At 38.8% G+C, this 18,838-nt stretch overlaps 2 protein-coding genes across 2 annotated transcripts; both read right to left on the reverse strand.

Moving 5' to 3' along the window:
- Positions 1-10,371: 10,371 nt before the first annotated feature.
- On the reverse strand, positions 10,372-10,906 carry LOC122648763 (probable calcium-binding protein CML44). The gene has a single exon (XM_043841983.1). The coding sequence runs from the start codon at positions 10,897-10,899 to the stop codon at positions 10,435-10,437; it is 465 nt and encodes a 154-aa protein (XP_043697918.1). The 5' UTR covers positions 10,900-10,906; the 3' UTR covers positions 10,372-10,434.
- Positions 10,907-15,427: 4,521 nt separating this feature from the next.
- Positions 15,428-16,001, reverse strand: LOC122649134 (probable calcium-binding protein CML44). The gene has a single exon (XM_043842507.1). The coding sequence runs from the start codon at positions 15,950-15,952 to the stop codon at positions 15,464-15,466; it is 489 nt and encodes a 162-aa protein (XP_043698442.1). The 5' UTR covers positions 15,953-16,001; the 3' UTR covers positions 15,428-15,463.
- Between the last annotated feature and the right edge of the window lie 2,837 nt (positions 16,002-18,838).

Below are 18,838 nucleotides of genomic sequence, written 5' to 3' on the forward strand. Positions count from 1 at the left end.
GAAGCAGCAAATGAAAGAGGTAGAGCTTCTACAGACGCCACCAATACCAGATCTACCCGGATTCCCTTGACTAGCGTCGTCAACGTTGAACTTTAAGAAGTGCCAATCAGGAGGGATCCATTTGATAAGTCTAGGCTCTCTACTCCTTTCGAAGTGGAAGTTCTCAACTTGTTCTCTAGCACTAGCAATCACTCGGAGAATTATCTCATTAGTATTTAGAGTTCTTTGCCTAAACAGAAAATCCCAATAACCAATCCAAATGTTCCATATGATGCTGCAACACAGAGCTGTGTTCAGAATATTTTCTTTACTGGAATTGTTCTGCTGCCTAATGAAGTCCAAGATTGCTAGAGAGACTGATGAGTGAGAGCTATTGGAGAATAAACCCAATCGTATCCATATGTGTCGAATCCTGCTGCATTCCATGAAAAGGTGATCTTCAGTCTGATTTTGGTGATGGCATAAAGGACATTGCAGATCAAGGAAGAGGCCTCTTCTATTGAGAAGATTAGGAAGAGGGACTTTGTGGTGTAAGATTTTCCAAATGAGGTGTTGAACCTTAGGGGCAGCTGGGAGATGCCAAATTTTGTTCCAATGAGGATCCGTGGAGAAGATAAAGCCCTTGGTTGCAATACTGTATGCGGATGCCACAGTAAATTTTCCATTCGATGTTGCTGCCCATATGATGGAATCATCCCTTGGGAAAATAGGGATGGGAATGGATATAATTCTTAAAGCAATATCTGGGGGCCACCACTTGAAAATCAAGTCCCAATTCCAAGATCTTAAATGAGAGTGGATGAGGTGAGCAACTCTTGTAGGAGCATCATGTGGTAAAAGGTATGGAGCTGAAGGAGGAGGAGAATTGGGGATCCAGAAATCATTCCAAGGGTCAATTGAGCACCCATTCCCCACTTGGTAAAAAATACCTTTGCGGAGAAGGTCTCTAGCTGAGCAGACTGATTTCCATCCCCAAGATGAATTTCTTGGGCATTTTGCTTCAAGGAAGGTAGTAGAAGGAAAGTATTTTTCTTTCATCAGCCTCCCCCATAATGATATGGGAGTTAAAAGTTCCCAAGCCTTCTTTGCGAGAAGAGCCAGATTCATATTGGCTGATAGTTTAACATTGAGTCCACCATACCTTTTCGGTTCACAGATTGTGTTCCATGATACTGTGGGGATCATGGATTTGCTTCCATTTGACCAAAAAAGGTTTCTACTTGTTGCATCCAAGGTCTTGTGAACTAAGGAGGGGATCTTGAAGCATGACATCATGTAAAGGGGCATGGCTGATAATGAAGACTGAACCAAAACAAGTTTTCCAGCTGGGCTCAAAAACTGAGTTTTCCAATGTTGGAGTTTCTTTGACACTCTGTCAATCAGACTTGTGCAGTGAGCCTTCGACAACTTGCCACTGATGAATGGAATCCCCAAGTATGTATCTAGAGCAGATGTAGGGCTTATCTGAAAGAATTCTCTAAGTTGTCTTTTAGTAAAGGAATCCACATTAGGGCTGAATTGAGCCCTGGATTTATTCAAATTGATGGCTTGGCCTGAGAATTTGCAATATTCATCCAAAACTGAACTCAAGGCACTTGCTTCTGACATAGTTGCTTTCCCAAAAAGAATTAGGTCGTCCGCAAAGGCCATATGTGAAATATGTTCTCCTCCTCTACAAAGTTGAAGCCCATGAATGTGATTTTCTTAAAGCGCAATAGCCAACTTAGTAGAAAGAACCTCTGCCCAGAGAACGAACAGATAAGAGGACAAAGGATCTCCTTGTCTTAATCCTCTAGTAGGCTTGAAGTAAGGCAAAGGAGAACCATTAATCAAAATGCCCAACTGTGTACTCTGCAAGCAGAACATAATTCTTTTAACCCACACCTCATCGAAACCATAATTGAGGAGAGTGCTTCTAAGAAAGCTCCATTCCAACCTATCATAGGCTTTCTGCATATCTATCTTGATGGAAAAATATCTTTGTCTTCCTCTCCTTGTGTTTTTTATTTTGTGTAGGAGTTCATGACAGATCAAGACATTGTCTTGGATGTAGCGACCTTTAATAAAACCATTCTGATTGAAAGAGATTATCCGATCCAAAATAGGTCAAAGCCTACTAACAATGAGCTTTGAAATGACTTTGTAAATGAAGTTGCACAAGCTGATTGGTCTATACTCAGAGATTGAAGATGGATGCTCAAATTTTGGGATAAGAGAAATAAAGGTTCGGTTTAGCTATAGTGAAAATGCTCCTGTATGAAAGAAGTTCTTGACACAGCTTACAACTTCACTTCCTATCACATTCCAAGATTTGTATAAAACATACCTGAAAACCCATCAGGACCTGGAGACTTGTAGGAAAGCATTGCCATCACTGTTCTGAATATATCCTCATCAGAAAAAGGTTTTGAGAGCATAATATTGTCTTCAGGGGTGATACGACCTCTAATGGGAATGAAGTAATCTACATTCAGAGTTGGATTGCTTGTACTGTAGAGGTTATTGAAGAAAATGTTGAATTCTCTGCCAATATCAGCTTCTTCAGTTAAGGTTAGACCTTGGACATTGACCGATCTGATCACATTTCTTGCTCTTCTTTTGATGGTGGTAAGATGAAAAAATCTTGAATTTCTATCTCCTTTGTTAATCCAATTGGCTCTGGATTTTTGTTGCCACAGTAATTCTTCCTGATGAGCCAATTTTCTGAGATAGGCAAGTTGAGATTTTTCTTCCAAGAACCAATGATCATCTCTCTGCACAGGGGGGACTTGATAAATATTTGTGAGAATGGCTTTTGTTTGTTCGGTTGTTCCATCTTAGAAAAAATATTGCCAATCTTATATTTGTTCCAATTTCTCAGGGAGCTTTGTAATTTTTCTAGCTTCTTGCAAATTTTTTAAGAGGGAGATCCTCTACAAAAGTTAGAAGCCCAATAAGATGTTAAAACGTCAATATAATCTGGTTCCACCAACCATAGAGCTTCGAATCTGAACGGACGTTTATACCTTGTTCTTGTTTCCTCAGTTTGGAGAATGATTGCCTTGTGGTCCGAAGATGCGACTATTTCAGTAATAACCATTGCCTGAGGATAGAGAGACGTCCAGTCTGCATGTGATAAGAATCTATCAAGCTTGGCTTCAATTCTTCGGTCTCCAAATTGTCTATTATCCCAGGTAAAGCCTGTGCCAAGCTGATGAATATCTGCAACACATGCGTTGTTTATGAAATTATTGAAGACCGAAATTTGGGAGTGAGTGACATTTCTACCACCACTTTTATCTTCTTGGGAGAGAGATGCATTCCAATCTCCTGCTAAGATCCAAGGATGTTGAATGAAAGACGCTAAGTTGAGCAAAGAATCAAACTGGTCTTTTTTCTTACTTTCATGAGTTTCATCACAACTCATATAAACGAAATTAAGATTCCAAATTTGATCCAGGTCTTGAAAATACATTTCTGTGTGATAACACCACTCAGATTGCCAAAGTATGGTCACTTGAACTAAGTCACTCCACATCAACAAAGTACCGCCAGCACCATTAGAGGCAGGAGAACAAACAAAATTAGGAAGAGTTAAGGATCTACTAAAACTGTGAAGCTGAGGGTTGGCTCTCTTAGTCTCTGAAAGAAAACACACCATCGGTCTGTGTTTACTAACGAGGTTGCGGATTTCCCGCTTGGTCGAGGGCCGACCCATCCCTCGACAATTAAGGGCCATGAGCTTCATAGTCCTCCCGATGACTTTTTCTGGCCGGTCACTGTAGCCTCAGAGACGAACATCCAAATGCGTTGCAGAGCACAAAGATCATCAGTTGAAAACCAAGAGACCCTTCCCACAATCAAAACATGAAGAATCTGTTCTGCTTTATGGCTGATCCCCTTAACAACATTCACCGCAGCTATTTGCATATCTGGAAGATCAAGCAACGAAGGTAATTCTGCTGCCAGTCGGCCGGCCTTAGTTCCAGTCACTCCAGAAGAGAAGGGCAAGAGAGGGATGACAAAAGATTGCTTCTTCACAGGAAAAGATTAGCTTCATACGACTTCTCCACAAGCACCAACACCAAGGCTAGGGGGTTGCAGGGGTAAAAGAAGGTTGTTCAACTCTTCCTATGGAAACAGCCTTAGAAAGGGGAAAGGAAAGTGAAGAGGCACAAGGAATCGGGCTTTTCCGCAATTGAAAAAATATACTCTATAATGTAGGCAGAAAACAGTAAGAATGGTTGCATGCAAACAGAGATGAAGTAGTAAAGGTTATGAAACCATAAGGCATGAACACAAGAATTAAATAAATGCACAAATTTTGGATAACAGAAGATCTTCATGTTTGTACATGTTTACTACTGAGAAGTAGAAAGGACTCACAGATAGATAATTTGGTTTGATTGAAACAGCTCTGCTACTGGAATGAAATCCTGCTGCTAATCCGTCGATTTCTTGAAGAGAGGAAAGCACAGCGACACAAAGTATCATGGGTGTATCCCGAGTTCTAAGCAATAAAGGCAGTATGGAGAGCGTCCAGTATACTATTGAAGAAATCGATCTTGAGATTTGATAAAGCAGTACCCAACAAGAGAATGGCGAAGAACCGATCTGGAGAAGCAGATATACAAGAAGGATCTAAACATTAAGCCATAAGACAAAAATATACCAAGTTTGCTGCTTCCAGTTCCGGATGAGCGATGGAATCAGAAAAGCACATTTTTTTTCTGCTCTGGTTAAGGGTTTTGCAGAGGCGACGAGAAAATGATGGATACAGTAAAATGACTGGAGTAAATACCTGAGCCGACCGAGTATACCAGCGTCAAAGCCCAACAAGGGCCCCAAGGATATCGGCTTATAAATAAGGAGGCAAATTACAAAGTAATTGAACTGAACATATAGGTCAAAATAAGTCCAATTGCAAGATCAAAAATAGATTAGTAATTGGAACAAACAAAAGATCATATGACAATGTTTCAAAGCCAATAAATTACAAGAACATATTCTTCTCTTTTTAGAAAATTGGGTGATTGGGTTTCTACAACAACAAAAGACTGAAACCATACACACCATATTAGAAACCCCATGAAATCAGAAGTTCCTATTCCAACATGAACAAGTACAAAATCGTTCCACTGATCGTCAAAAGGGTTTCAAGCAATCGACCAGATTCATTACCCAGAATACTCTAAATCAAACCCTGTTGTCTCCTATTATAAATTCACAAGACCCATTTTAATCTATACAAAACCCATTAAGAGAGCGAAAGAGAGAGAGAGAGAGAGAGAGAGAAAGAGAGGGAACATAGGACGTAGAAGAAGAACTTATGGGGCAGGGCAGTCAGGTAAACAAAAAGCTGTGTTTTCTGTTTCTCCTAAAAATAACTCTACCTCCTCGGATGAAAGAGTCAGGTATGCTCCTAAAAGCCTTAAACGAATTGTAGCTATGTTGGCTGTTCTTCAAACAACTGTTCACTTCACTAAAAAAACAAAACAAAACAAAAACCAGACTAGCACGCGCACAGAGAGAGAGACATAGGACAAAGAGAGAAACGGGCCAAGGGGCATACTTGTCCGTCGTCTGCGGCAGCACCACTGAACCAGAGATGTGTCCTGCGGGTGTTCTTCCTGGTCTCTCTGCAATCCGCCAGGCGGCAGTCGGAACAATTGGATAAAACGGAAAAGGGTGGTTGATTGGAAGAAGAAGGATTGTCTAGGGCTTCAGAGTATAGGGAAGAGGAGACGAGGAGATGGGAAGATAGGTTGAGATAGTCGGAACTTCGACGCTTCAAAGGTAAATGAGAGGAAGAATCCAAACTTGCCTCCTTCGATTGGTCCGTTTGTTTACGGCTTTTGGTCGGACGTAATGGTTGTACGAATTTTTCCATAAATATGAAATTTTAGAGGTTTGGTCGAGGGAATAATTTTTGCAGGTTTTCCTTGTCGGCTGACGTATTCTCACACCCCTATACCGCACACTTTCCTTAACTCCCCAGGTTGGACAGTTACGATTACGCTCATAATTGGTCGGAATCGGACTTCAAGAACCCAAATATCGGTCCACAAATTCAAAAACAGTAAAATTTCTAAGGTTTTGAGTGTGAATCGATCGTTTCAGATCAGTCACAATCAAGATCGATCATGACCAATTTCAATACAAATCGATCGATTCAGTAATTTGACCGATTTCTTCCATCGATACAGACAAGAGTAAAATGTTAAAAACAAATAAAGAAAATAAAGATAAGCCTGATCGATAAACCCTGAATACCACCCAATGGAGTTGGATTCACATTTTTGTACATGAACGTACGATGGTACAAGAATGAATTCCAATCATCCAGATGGCATCTACTAGATCCCGCCTCCACCAAATGGGTGGGACTACTACAGTGTTGATTGGAAATCTCTCTCTCTCTCTCTCTCTCTCTCTCTCTCTTTTATTCTTCCACCTGTATCCAAATGACATTAGTTTTCATCCACCTCAAGCCGAGGTCGTACCTAAGGGTGTTGATTAGTCCGGTTCTAAGTTATCGTTCTGATTCTTCAATAATTTCAATCCTAAGAGGTCAGGATTAGAATTGGACCGATCATAAACTAATCGGTTTCAAACTTAATATCCAAGACATTAACTAATGGTTGGACTAGTTTCAATTCCTAATCGGTTCCAAGTGGTTCAAATTTTAAATCCAAAAAAAAAATAAAAAATATCCCTATCACATATTACATATATTCAATCGACCAATTCTGAACCAGTCATTATGACCAATTCCGATCCAAATTAACCAATGCAATCGATTTAATTTTTATTTTTGAAATAGTGCTCAGCTTGGAGTCCTAGACACAAGTCTGCTGAACTTAAGGCAGGTTAGCTTTGTCCCTGTTTTTTTTTTTTTGTTATTTTTAAATATATTGAAATTTTAATTTTTACTTAAATATATACATGTTTAATAATTAAATTAATAGTGTAAATATTAGATGTTAATTATGATATTCAACACATGGGCCCTTATCTTGCATACATATGGCCGGTAGGGTTAGATTAGGCTGGGTCTTCTACCCAAATAAAAAAAAAAAAAACAGAAGATTAGGCCGGGTCGTGCAATGGCCTGGCCTGGTTCGGCCTTAGGTGTGGAAATCCCAACCTTAACCAATATGAGGGTTGAAAAATCTAGCCCAAGCCCTGAAATTTTATGGTAGACTTGGGGTGGCCTCAAGTTCGCCGTGCCAAACTTTTATTACCTATTATTGACAATCATTATGTTAAAGTGTTTAACAAGTGTTGTAATACATAATGGATATAGATGGATCTGCTTCAACCAAGGAGACCACTCACAAAACTAGGGAAACTCTGATGCACAAATCAATAGGTCACATTTGTTTGACGGGGACTTAGGTGACGTGGGAAAATGCTGATGTGGCATTTCAAAATTCTATCTAACCTTGTTTGTTTAACCTGGGGTGGTGAATTAACAAAAGCTCAGATAACAACATTAAATGTTTTTTCCTGTGACACTTGAAAATCTCACCCCTATGCTATCCAAAGTCCCACAAAAACAAAGGACTTTAGTTACTTTTCACGGGAAAAGTAAAAAATTCGACTCATGTTCCCCAACCCACTACAGAGTGGAGTCCCTTCATTGGAGGATATCTCAACAACAGAGGATGCCAAAACCCTCCAGACAAAGTAGAAAACCTAAATCAAATGTAAGAAAATTAAATCTCAAAAATAAGAGGAAACATTGAAACAGAAATGACTAACACACCTCAAAAAAACATAAAGCTTCCTCTACAACCCATAAAAAATTGCAAAGTTTTCCCAACATGCTTCACGCCATTCGATGTCCCTCTAAAAAAATTTATGTTCTACTCATACTTTAAAGTCTTACCATAGGATATAGAATTTTTTTTAAGACATATAAATCAAACTTATTGATCTTACTCAATAAAAGTCCACTATGTAGTAATCTTTGTTTCATTGTCATCCCGTCTATTTTTCAAGAAAATAAAAATATTTCAAATATTTTTGGAAGTTTTATTTTATTTTTTCAAATTTTCATTTATCATCTCATGCCCCATCCAAAGTTTCCCATTTTTCATTCCCCTGTTTTGCTTAGACCTCAATTTACCTACTTTGTTTTGTTGAATCCATGCACCCGACCTCATTAAATTGGCCGGAATAAAGATCAGTTTGTTGTTGTTGTTGGTATATGTTATCAAGTAATCAACTTTATAAATTAAAACCTACCATTTCAATAAAAAAAAGTGACGTGAACTATGTGTTTATAAAATTTAATCAATAATTATTGGAAAATTTTTACATACCTCCCCTGAGGTATCACATAATTATCAAAATATCCCTCATTTTGGAAAATTCTACGTACCCCCTAAGGTTCTTAAAAGTTAACATAAACCCCCATTCGGTTAGCGTAGGATTAACAACATTAAAAACAAAGAGTGAATTGACAAAAATACCCTTATAAGAAAGAAAAAAAAACAAAGCCTACAACTCATCTTCCCCAAACGATTTGGGGAAGATGAATTGCAAGTAACCTTGTAGAAAACACCATGGAAGCCGAGATGAGTTGCCGAAAAATCACCCAACAGAGAGAGATGTGGACAAATTCCTTGACCAGTCACTTGATCGCTTAGTACCCAAATCGGTGGGAGTTAATTAGTTGACGACTTGACACAGTAACCTCTGGTCTGGTCCAACCTCTCCCAGTGGTCTCGTGTATACTTTTCTGTTTATTTGATCTTTGTTAAGGACACCTAACCGCTCCCTCTCTACTATCTTCTCCTTTGAATCCTGAAACCTGAAACAACCCAGAAGTGCATTCTCTTCAATCCTCTCTATCTCTGGGGACTGAGAAAGATTGGCATTAAGATATATTGTTGATGATAAGACCCATTAACCTCAAGTTTCCAGTCAAGGCCAGTTCCTCCTTGCATGTGCTAGGTAGTTGAGTGTTGAGCCTTCCATGCCACCTTCTCCTTCACTAGCACATGGTGGTAGCACCATAACAAAACATATGATCCAATAGGGTCCTGCCACACTAATTACTCCATTAACTTAATTAATGGCAAGTAGCCTTAATTAATCATGATTACCATTAATCATGGTTGCTCATGCTTCACTATTCATCATAACTTAATTATTGATAAGTAACTTTTAACTAATCATGATTACCACTAACCATGACGCCTCATGCTTCACTATTCACTTAAATATATTAATGCAAATAAATCTTATTTGAGTCAACTAAATCTAATTAAATTATTATAAACACTATAGTACTATACATATTTCTAAAATAGATAAATTATAATAAACATTGTCATACACACTAAATAGCTTTAAAATATTATAAAACATTTCTAAAGATAAACAAATATTAACAAATATTCCAAATCAATAATAAAATATCAGAATGGAAATGCAGGGCATTACAGTTTTACCCTCAAAGATACTGATATCATAAGATATTTTGACCATTATACCCCATATTCGTACCATGCAACAATCTGGTATCACCGATGCGGCCAATCCGAGGCCCATACCTAAAACCATGATCTCCCATGGAAAAGGTGCAAATGAGGTTCATGCGGTCAGGCCTATCACAAGGGGACAAAAATTGGCTGCTGCCCGGGTTGCAAATTGAAGCCTGCGATTGGGGGCAGTAGGAACATGCCTTGAGGGATGCCGATCTTCTACGGTACAGCTGCCCGTCTAATATATGTTGCGCAGACATAAGGCCACGTGCAATGACCATCTTAATCCCCCTCGGACAAGGAGGCAGGACAGGACAGCGCGCCGTAGAGGATCTGTTTCCGGGTTGCAGCCAAAGTTTTTCATCACAAGGGTGTGGTTCATGACAAAAATAAACAAGATTGGATGGGTAAGGCCGCGTTTGGTAGCTCTCCACCTCACATGAGTGTTTCTGCAAGTTTCTGCTCTTGGGAACACATCTGCAAATTCAAAATTTCCAGAGAGAGAGAGAGAAGCAGCAGCAACAACAAAAATGTCTGAAAACACTCGGCCAAAGTGTTTATCAAATGCGGCCTAGAAAGAAGAAGCCTTGAGATTGACAGATAAGAGGACTATGAGTCAGGACTCCCTAGGGCTCCTCACTCTTAATAAGACCCAATGGATCTTAGTTTCCTACCCTGCAAATTAAGGATACTTTCTTTCATTTTACTTGCTGTGTTCTTTCTGTTTTCTCAAACAATTTGAACAAATAACAAGAAATTAAGTAGTAGGCAATATATATAAAAAACAACCATCCATTCCTTAACTTTTTTCCATCTATTAAAAGATTGTTTAGTTTAAAACAATCTTCATTACTTACAAAAGTCCTGTAAACAAGAGAAAAGTTAAAAAAAAAAAAAAAAGATGAAACCATCCCATGAATCAATTCTCTTACACAAAAGGTTCATAGGCAATGTTTGCTAATTACTGACTAGCATTTAGCAACATCATATGCTTAAACTCCTCGAAATCAAGCTTCCCATCAGAGTTCAAATCAAACCTGCAAATCATTTTGTTGCAATCCCCATCACTAGATTCACCCAACAACCCAAATCTCAAAAGCACAATTTTAAGTTCCTCACAACTAATAAACCCATCATGGTTCAAATCAAACACCTTGAAGGCCTCAAGTAAATATTTCTCCTCCTCATCATCATCAGTTCTTTCTTCTTCTTCTGTAAGCTGAACCGATATGGACTCATAGAAAGCAACGAATTCTTGTAAGTTGAGAGTGGGTTTTCCCACGATTCCTTCAAGCTCATCTGCTGTGATGTAGACACCAACCTTGTCTAAGAGTTGTGTTAGCTCATCCATGCTTACAACTCCATCGTTGTTGAGATCAATCTTTGCGAACAGCTTCTTCAAATCAGAGAAACCCAGGAGACGCATTGTTTTGGATATCGGCAAGAATGGTGTGTTCTTGCCGACATGGCGCTACACTTATGAAAATGCCCAGTGATTTGTTCCTCAGAACTCATAAGAGACGAGCCCCTCAGTGAAAAATTATTTGAAGAACATGTTAACATGGGACCCGCAACAAAACATGGGATCCACAAAGTTGTTCCGATTTCACTATTTCAGAGAGTTGGGAACATGTTATGAAGTTGTTTAATTTGCACACACACGTGACTGAAAGAGGGATGAGGCTTTCAATTTGTTCCCATCCCCTCGTCCCAAGCACGCCACTTTTTCGTGTGTTTTAAAAGAGAACGAGTCAACCTCTCAAAAAACCCAAAAAAAAAAAAGAAAGGGTAATTACTATCACTACCCTACACTTAGTTTATATTTACTAAAACTATCTTATCTTAAACTTCTTTTCTTAAACTACCCTGCTTTTAAACTTTTAAATCTCCTTCTATCCTCATGTTTTTAAATTCCCAGATTACCCTTCATTTTCACCAAGTAATTTGCTAATCTATTTAACCTACCATTTTTCTTCTATTTTTTATTTGTTTTGTCATTAAAATAGTAAAAATTGAAAGCACCCACCCGCTTCTCTCTCTCTCTCTCTTGTTTTTTACTCCATTTTTTTTCTTCAATCTTTCTATTCAATTAACTTTTTACCTCAATATTTCCACCCCATAAAACACCAACAATGTGGTTCCCATCTTCCCAACAATCCCACCCCACCTTCTCCTCTAAACAAACGGAGCTTAAACTATAGTACCCTTAAAGCCTCATTTGTTTGATAGGGACTTAGGTTGGGTGGGAGAATTAGGGTGGAATAGTGTTGATGTGGCACTTGAAAATCCCACATCAACCTTGTTTATCCAAAGTCTCCAACAAAAAACAAAGGACCTTGGTTACTGTTCATGGGAAATGTAAAAATCCCATCCCTGTTCCCCAACCCACTACACTGTAGAAACCCAAACCCACAACATTCCCAATTTCCCACCCCATTCTCCCCATCAGACAAACGAAGCCAAAAAGAAAATGCCAAACTACAGTCCCATAGTGGAGTCCCTTCGTAGGAGGTAGATCTCAACAACAAAGGATGCCAATACCCTCCAAACAAGGAAGAAAACCTAAATCAAATGTAAGAAATTTAAACCTCAAAAGCAAGGGAAACATTGAAACAGAAGAGACTAACCACCTTGAGAAACATGAAGCTTCCTCTACAACCCATAAAACACTGCAAAGTTTTCCCTACACGCTTTGCTCAAAGCTAGGGGTGTCAATCGATCGGGTTTGGTTAGGCCTAGCCGGGGCCTCACGGTGCTTTAAAACTGTACCGTGATTGCCCGTTTAAGTATTCGGGCCAGGCCTGGTCGGGTTAGGTCAGGTTTCGGGCTATAATCGGGCCTTAACTAAGCTGTGGGCATGTTTAACTCTAAATGGGCTTTGTACCGGGCCTCAACCGATTACGAGTAATAGAATAAGCAACTTATATTTTTCCTCCTCGCTTCTTAAGTTTTTTAGTTTTTGATCAACGATGAAAAAAAAAATCGTAATCATGTGGTCCTCAAAATATGGGTAAATAAGTTAATCAAGATATCAATCAAAGTTCTGGGCTTACTCATGCTACATGAGATCAAGCTACTGCATCGGTTTTGATATGAGAGTGAGACCATGTTATAACATAAATGTGTATATTAATAAACTAATCCATCAACCAAGAGCTGAAGATTTTCAAGACCCAAATTAAGTTAAAACCTGATCGATCATCCAAAGACCAACATCTTCTGGGCTTACTCATGCTACATGGGATCATGCTACTGCATTAGTTTTGATATGAGACTGAGATCATACTATGACATATATGTGTGTATTAATAACCTGATCCATCCACCAAGAGCTGAGAAATTTCAAGACCTTTTAAACTTGATCCATCATCCAAAGACCAAACACGCCACGAAAATTTATAAATATTCAATTCAAAAAGTTTCAAAACCAGCCAATAGGTCGGGCTAGGTCAAGGTGGCATTTGGTCGGTCGGATCGGACGTCGGACGGCCTAGGACCCCCACCGGGACCGCCTGGTTATTAAACGTGTCAAGCGAGGCAGGGCGGACTTGATCAATTCTATCGGGCCGGGTCTGGAATTGACACGTACCCCCAGCTCAAAGCATCTTCAACACGCTTTACGTCATTCAATGTCCCTCCAAAAATGTTTATGTTCTACTCATACTTTAAAGTCTTACCATAGGATATAGATTTTTTTTTTGGACATAACCATATGATATAGAAAGATGCCATTTATTATGGAATAACCATATATCAAATTTAGTGATGTCACTCAATCAAAGTCCACTATGTACTAATCTTTGTTTCATTGTCATCCTGTCTTTTTCGGGAAAATAAAAATATTTCAAATATTTTTTGAAGTTTTATATTATCAAGTAATCAAATTTATAAACTAAAACCTATAATTTCAATAAAAAAGTGACATCAACTATATGTTTATCAGTTTGAGCGATAATTATTTTGCAAGTAGACTAAAAATAAATGGATCTAGGCAGTCAAGATAGCTTTCCAAACGTTCCATCCACGGAAATAGAAACACATATTATAGTACCTCAGCTCTGTTGGTCCTTGATAACGTCAACTTTTGGAAATTTTCGATAAAAAAAAAGGCTTTCAAAATTTTTAGCTTTTCTAATTTCGATAACAGGGAAAGAGAATGCTATCTCTGTGCACTACGCGGACCCTATGCCCAGTCACAAGGTTGCGCGAAAAGATTGCTACACCGTTAGAGATTTCTACCATTTTATATGGTTGCTACGATCATTTCACATGGCCCTAAGTCTGAATGCAAGGGCCACATGCCCTACGTGACTTGGTAGGTTCTTTCTCCCTAGATAATAGAATGGAGAAATACTCATTATGGTGGAGTGTACCCCATGCGCCTAGACACATGGAAGGGTAAAACGATAAATTTGGCTCCTCTACAGCGTGAAGGTGCGCTAGAAGATCTCTGGTGCGACATCAAAGCTCGTCACGTGCCCGAAGTACCATTCAAATGGAAAGGATGGATGTGCACCATCGAGCTGGAAATCCTTCTCTCCATCGCATGTGCACTACGCTCAGATGTGTGCATCCATCCCGTCGTTGAATGGCACCTTGGCCACTAGGCCACTTGTAGAGCACCGTCGAGCTCTGGTGCTACGCCGACATCTTCCAGCTCAGGGGTGCACCGTAGAGGAGCCTGATCATGAAATGACCGCCTCACCCCATGAAAGCTGGTAATGATTACTGTTGAGTGCCCTCTCCCTGGCCTTGGCTCCATGCATGTGTAGGGGCAATGCTCCCTCACTAAGAACTCTTACCTTAATACAATATTGGGCAAGAGATCTCTACTTGGTCGCATGGTCTCTACACAAGCATCTGGGCCAATGGTTTAGCACGCCTGGGTATCTACCTAGGGGGCAGAGGCGTCATCTCACGGTGCCCTGTGAGAGGGCGTAGGAAACACTACTAAGTAGAGATCTTTTTCCCTTTTCCCCACAATATTATATTCTTTAATGGGAAAAGGCTCTTAATTTGAGCCTAAGCGCTCTTAACATTTTTTTTTTTTAAGTAAGAGAAAAATAACATATGAGAGGGTGTAGATTATAGAGTACCTTGCTTGTTCAAGAACCCTCTCCCTTGTTTAATTTACTTATTAGTCCAAAACGGGATACTATTTGAGGAGAGTACTCTCTCACATAGTTTTAAATCGGGTATTGGTATGGGATCGGATATAGGGACAGTATCAGCTAGTATCGACGGACATATTGGACAGTTTTGCCCTCAAAGATACCGATGTCATAAGATATTTTAGCCATTATACCCCGTGTCCGTACCATGCACCAATCTGGTATATCCGAGGCCCATATCTAAAACCATGATCGATCTCTCCCATGAAAGTGGTAGCCCACTTTGCCATGGAAAAGGAACCATTGAGGTTCATGCGGTCAGGCCTATCACAAGGGTATGTTTCATGACAAAAATAAACAAGATTGGGTTGGGGTAAGGTTGCGTTTGGTAGCACTCCACTTCACATGAGTGTTTCTGCAAGTTTCTGCTCGATCTTGGGAACACTTCTGCAAATTCAAAATTCCCAGTTCAGAAAATTACTCATAGTATGGGTTTGAATCAAATCATGTTTAAATTTAAGACACTAGAAAGAAGAAGCCTTGAGATTAACAGATAAGAAGGGATCGATCTTAGTTTCAATTCGTCTACCCTGCAAATTAAGAATACTTTCTTTCATTTTACATGCTGTGTTCTTTCTGTTCTCTCAAACAAATTGAACAAATAACAAGAAATTAAGAAGATAGTAGGCAATATACATCAAAAACAACCATCCATTACTTAACTTTTTTCCATCTATTAGAAGATTGTTTAGTTTAAAATAATCTTCATTCCTTACAAAAGTCCTCTAAACTAGAGAAAAGTTCAAAAAAAAATAAAATATGAAACCATCTCATGAATCAATTCTCTTACACAAAAGGTTGATAGGCAATGTTTGCTAATTACTGACTAGCATTTAGCAACATCATATGCTTAAACTCCTCGAAATCAAGCTTTCCATCAGAGTTCAAATCAAACCTGCAAATCATTTTGTTGCAATCCCCATCACTAGATTCACCCAACAACCCAAATCTCAAAAGCACAATTTTAAGTTCCTCACAACTAATAAACCCATCATGGTTCAAGTCAAACACCTTGAAGGCCTCCTCAAGCAAATATTTCTCCTCCTCCTCATCATCATCACTTCTTTCTTCTTCTTCTTCTTCTTCTTCTTCTTGTGTAAGCTGAACCGATATGGAGTCATAGAAAGCAACGAATTCTTGTAGGTTTAGAGTGGTTTTTCCCACGATTCCTTCGAGCTCGTCTGCTGTGATATAGACACTAACCTTGTCTAAGAGTTGTGTTAGCTCATCGATGCTTACAACTCCATCGTTGTTGATATCGATCTTTGAGAACAGCTTCTTCAAATCAGAGAAACCCAAGAGACACATGGTTTTGGATATCCTTACTGCCCGGTGTGCAAGCAAACCCAGAAAGATTCTTAACACTTGCAGAGAAATCTTTTAAGTTTGGATGAAAGACTATGACTACTTGGGGAGTCTTACATATTGGAAGTCGTCTATATATAACACCTTCCGTAGGATCCGGATTCAGTTAGACACGTGGCATTATAATACCATATTTTCAGCGTAACTACGGACACTAGATGTATGTCCAGATCGAGGATCCGACGGATTCGGTTCAGCTCAGAGTCATGCCGAAATGCGGTTTGACTTTTGGTGATTGAGAACCATGGGACCTGTATTTAAGTTCCACAAGCAATGTTATTATGTTAGAATTTTTATCCGCTTCAGTAACTAGAGCGCTGCTATGCGGATCGTGCAACACAGTAGCGGTCATGTGTGCACAGCGGGTCTCATTATGCACATATGACCATTGCTACACCGCACGATGTGCACAGCAGCGCTCCAGTTACAGCAGCGGATAAAGGTCCATTATGTTAACCAACCAATTGATCTTGCATTTACTTTTTTAAACTTGTGGGTCCCCCAAGTCATTTGATATGATTATTAATTTTTTTTAACTAAAAGTTTAAAATATTTTATTTGATATGACAAAATTGCGAAGGGGGGCAAACAATATCGACACAAATTTCTAGGGCATTGACCCTTCTTAACTGGCCAACATTCTGCACTAGATCTTGAAAAGGGATGAATACAAACAAAACAATACACAACAAAAACCAACTAAATGAGGTCGATCATATAGATTTTTGATCTCCAATCAACTCTATTTGAGGTCATATTAGTAGCAAGGCCTAAGGTAAGCGTGTCTTTCTGCACCACTTCTCCTAAAGTTATCTTAGCCCTGCCACTAGTATTTTTGATTCCCTCAATTAGGAATTCAGGATCATGTCGCTCCTCTGGACTGGGCCCCTAAAGGCCTCTATTAGACATGACCATACTATCTCAAACCATTCTCTCTAAGTTTATCATGAACTGTGATATCGGGGTTACTCCCAATCCAGCTCTAGTATAACCATTCATTACTTTAACCTTATTGTTTTAAATTGAGCTTTTTTTATTACCTAAATTAAATTAAAGATCATTATTGCATGATTCTAATATGATGATTTAGAGGTTAACTGCGTGGAATACACACTACCCATGCAACCAAACAGCCTTCTTTCTCTCATAAATATTATAAAAACAAAGGGAGAGATCCTAGGCTCTAGCATAGTTAGTAAATATGCGTATTATATGCGTATCCGAACGTATGAATGAAAAAAACTCTGTATTGCATATAATACTTTAGAATCGATAAAATATGTACATTTTAAGGGTCGTCGTATGATACTCAAATGAAACGTGTATAATACGTTTACATATATATTAAAAAAAAAAAAAAAAAAAAAACTAAAATCTATCTTAACCGTGAAACCAATTCCTAATACTAACCGTCAGATTAAAAAAAACCTAAAATCTACCAGACCCTCGTCTCTTCTCCAGCGGAAAAGCAAACCTCTAGCAGCTGGTTCCCCTTCTCCATTCCTCTCTGTCTCTTCTTCCTCTTCTTCCGTTCTATCGGCAATTGCAACGGTGGTTCTTGCGTTCGTCAAGCCAGCGATTGCAGCGGTGCACTTGAAGCGACAATTCTTAAGGTATTTTTCAGAAACCTTTTCCCATCCATTCTATGGAGGAGAATCGTAGGGATGGCTTAGAAATTGAAGCCCAACAACAACACAAGGCAACTCGTTCAGCTTTTTTCAAGAAATCCAACCAAATGAAACATATACAATCTGTGAGAACTCAAAGCTTTTCTTAGCCAAAAACTCCATAACTGTAGATTCATAACCATCCATTCTTTATGTTTTTGACGGTCAAAGAGATAGACTTTGGGATTTATTAAAGTCCAAAACCGATGAAGCATGAAATAAACTCAGATTTAGTTAATATTTAATAACAAAACTCAATTCAGCAGCAGAACCAAAACCAAAAATTAGAAATTGAAAATAGAATCTGAAACTAGAGAAGAAATTAGAAAGAAAAATATAACAGGGGGGGGGAGAGAGTGCTGCGGGAGAGACGTTTATCTTGCTCCAGAGATGACAAGATTTTATGAATGAAAAGAAGTCATGTTATCTTACTTCTTGTTTGGTACATAAAAGCTAAAAAGACTCTTTATAAGCAATATTCATTTCAATCATCCCTTTTGATTGGCCATTCTAATCCCTATAATAAAGAATGTAATGAATCTAAGCTTGTTAACCAATCAAACTATATATTTAGGTATATCAGTAAATGCTATTATTGTGTTTATTAGGTGTACATGTCTATTGCATAGTGAATATATGCCCGTATTTTTGTTCTCGGATTTTTGCATAGCAACCATATTATACACGTACCATATTTTTATGCCGATTTTTTGAAAAGTATTATTGCCGTATAGTCCGTTTGACCACCGTACGTATCCATTCCCATATTATTGCCGTTCCCGAACTTACTAATTATGGGCTCTAGTACTAAAACCTGAACTTGGCCCAACCAAAAAAATAAAAAATAAAAAATCACTCCATTAATACCCAATAAATTGTTTTCTCAACCTAACTGTGAGAAACACATTTTAAGAATCGATAATTGGATTGTTGAATCGGCCTTGATAGATTCAACCAATTCTGGACAATTTGGACCAATTTTGATTGATTCAAATCGGAATCAACACGTACTGATCAATTCAATTCCGCTTCCTGCTCGAAGTTTCCATAATTCTTATGGGCCTTTGTTTTACCTAGTCCATGTGTGTTGTTGTGGAGTCTAATGGGAACCCGGAGTTTACCCGGTCTACATGATGGGTGGGCCGTGGATCATTTTTATCCT

This window comes from Telopea speciosissima, chromosome 1 (genome assembly GCF_018873765.1).
Source record: "Telopea speciosissima isolate NSW1024214 ecotype Mountain lineage chromosome 1, Tspe_v1, whole genome shotgun sequence".
Lineage (NCBI taxonomy): Eukaryota > Viridiplantae > Streptophyta > Magnoliopsida > Proteales > Proteaceae > Telopea > Telopea speciosissima.

Bases quoted from the DNA above. Each gene is read 5' to 3' on its own strand.
- LOC122648763 (XM_043841983.1), bottom strand. From the start codon at position 10,899: ATGCGTCTCCTGGGTTTCTCTGATTTGAAGAAGCTGTTCGCAAAGATT.
- LOC122649134 (XM_043842507.1), bottom strand. From the start codon at position 15,952: ATGTGTCTCTTGGGTTTCTCTGATTTGAAGAAGCTGTTCTCAAAGATC.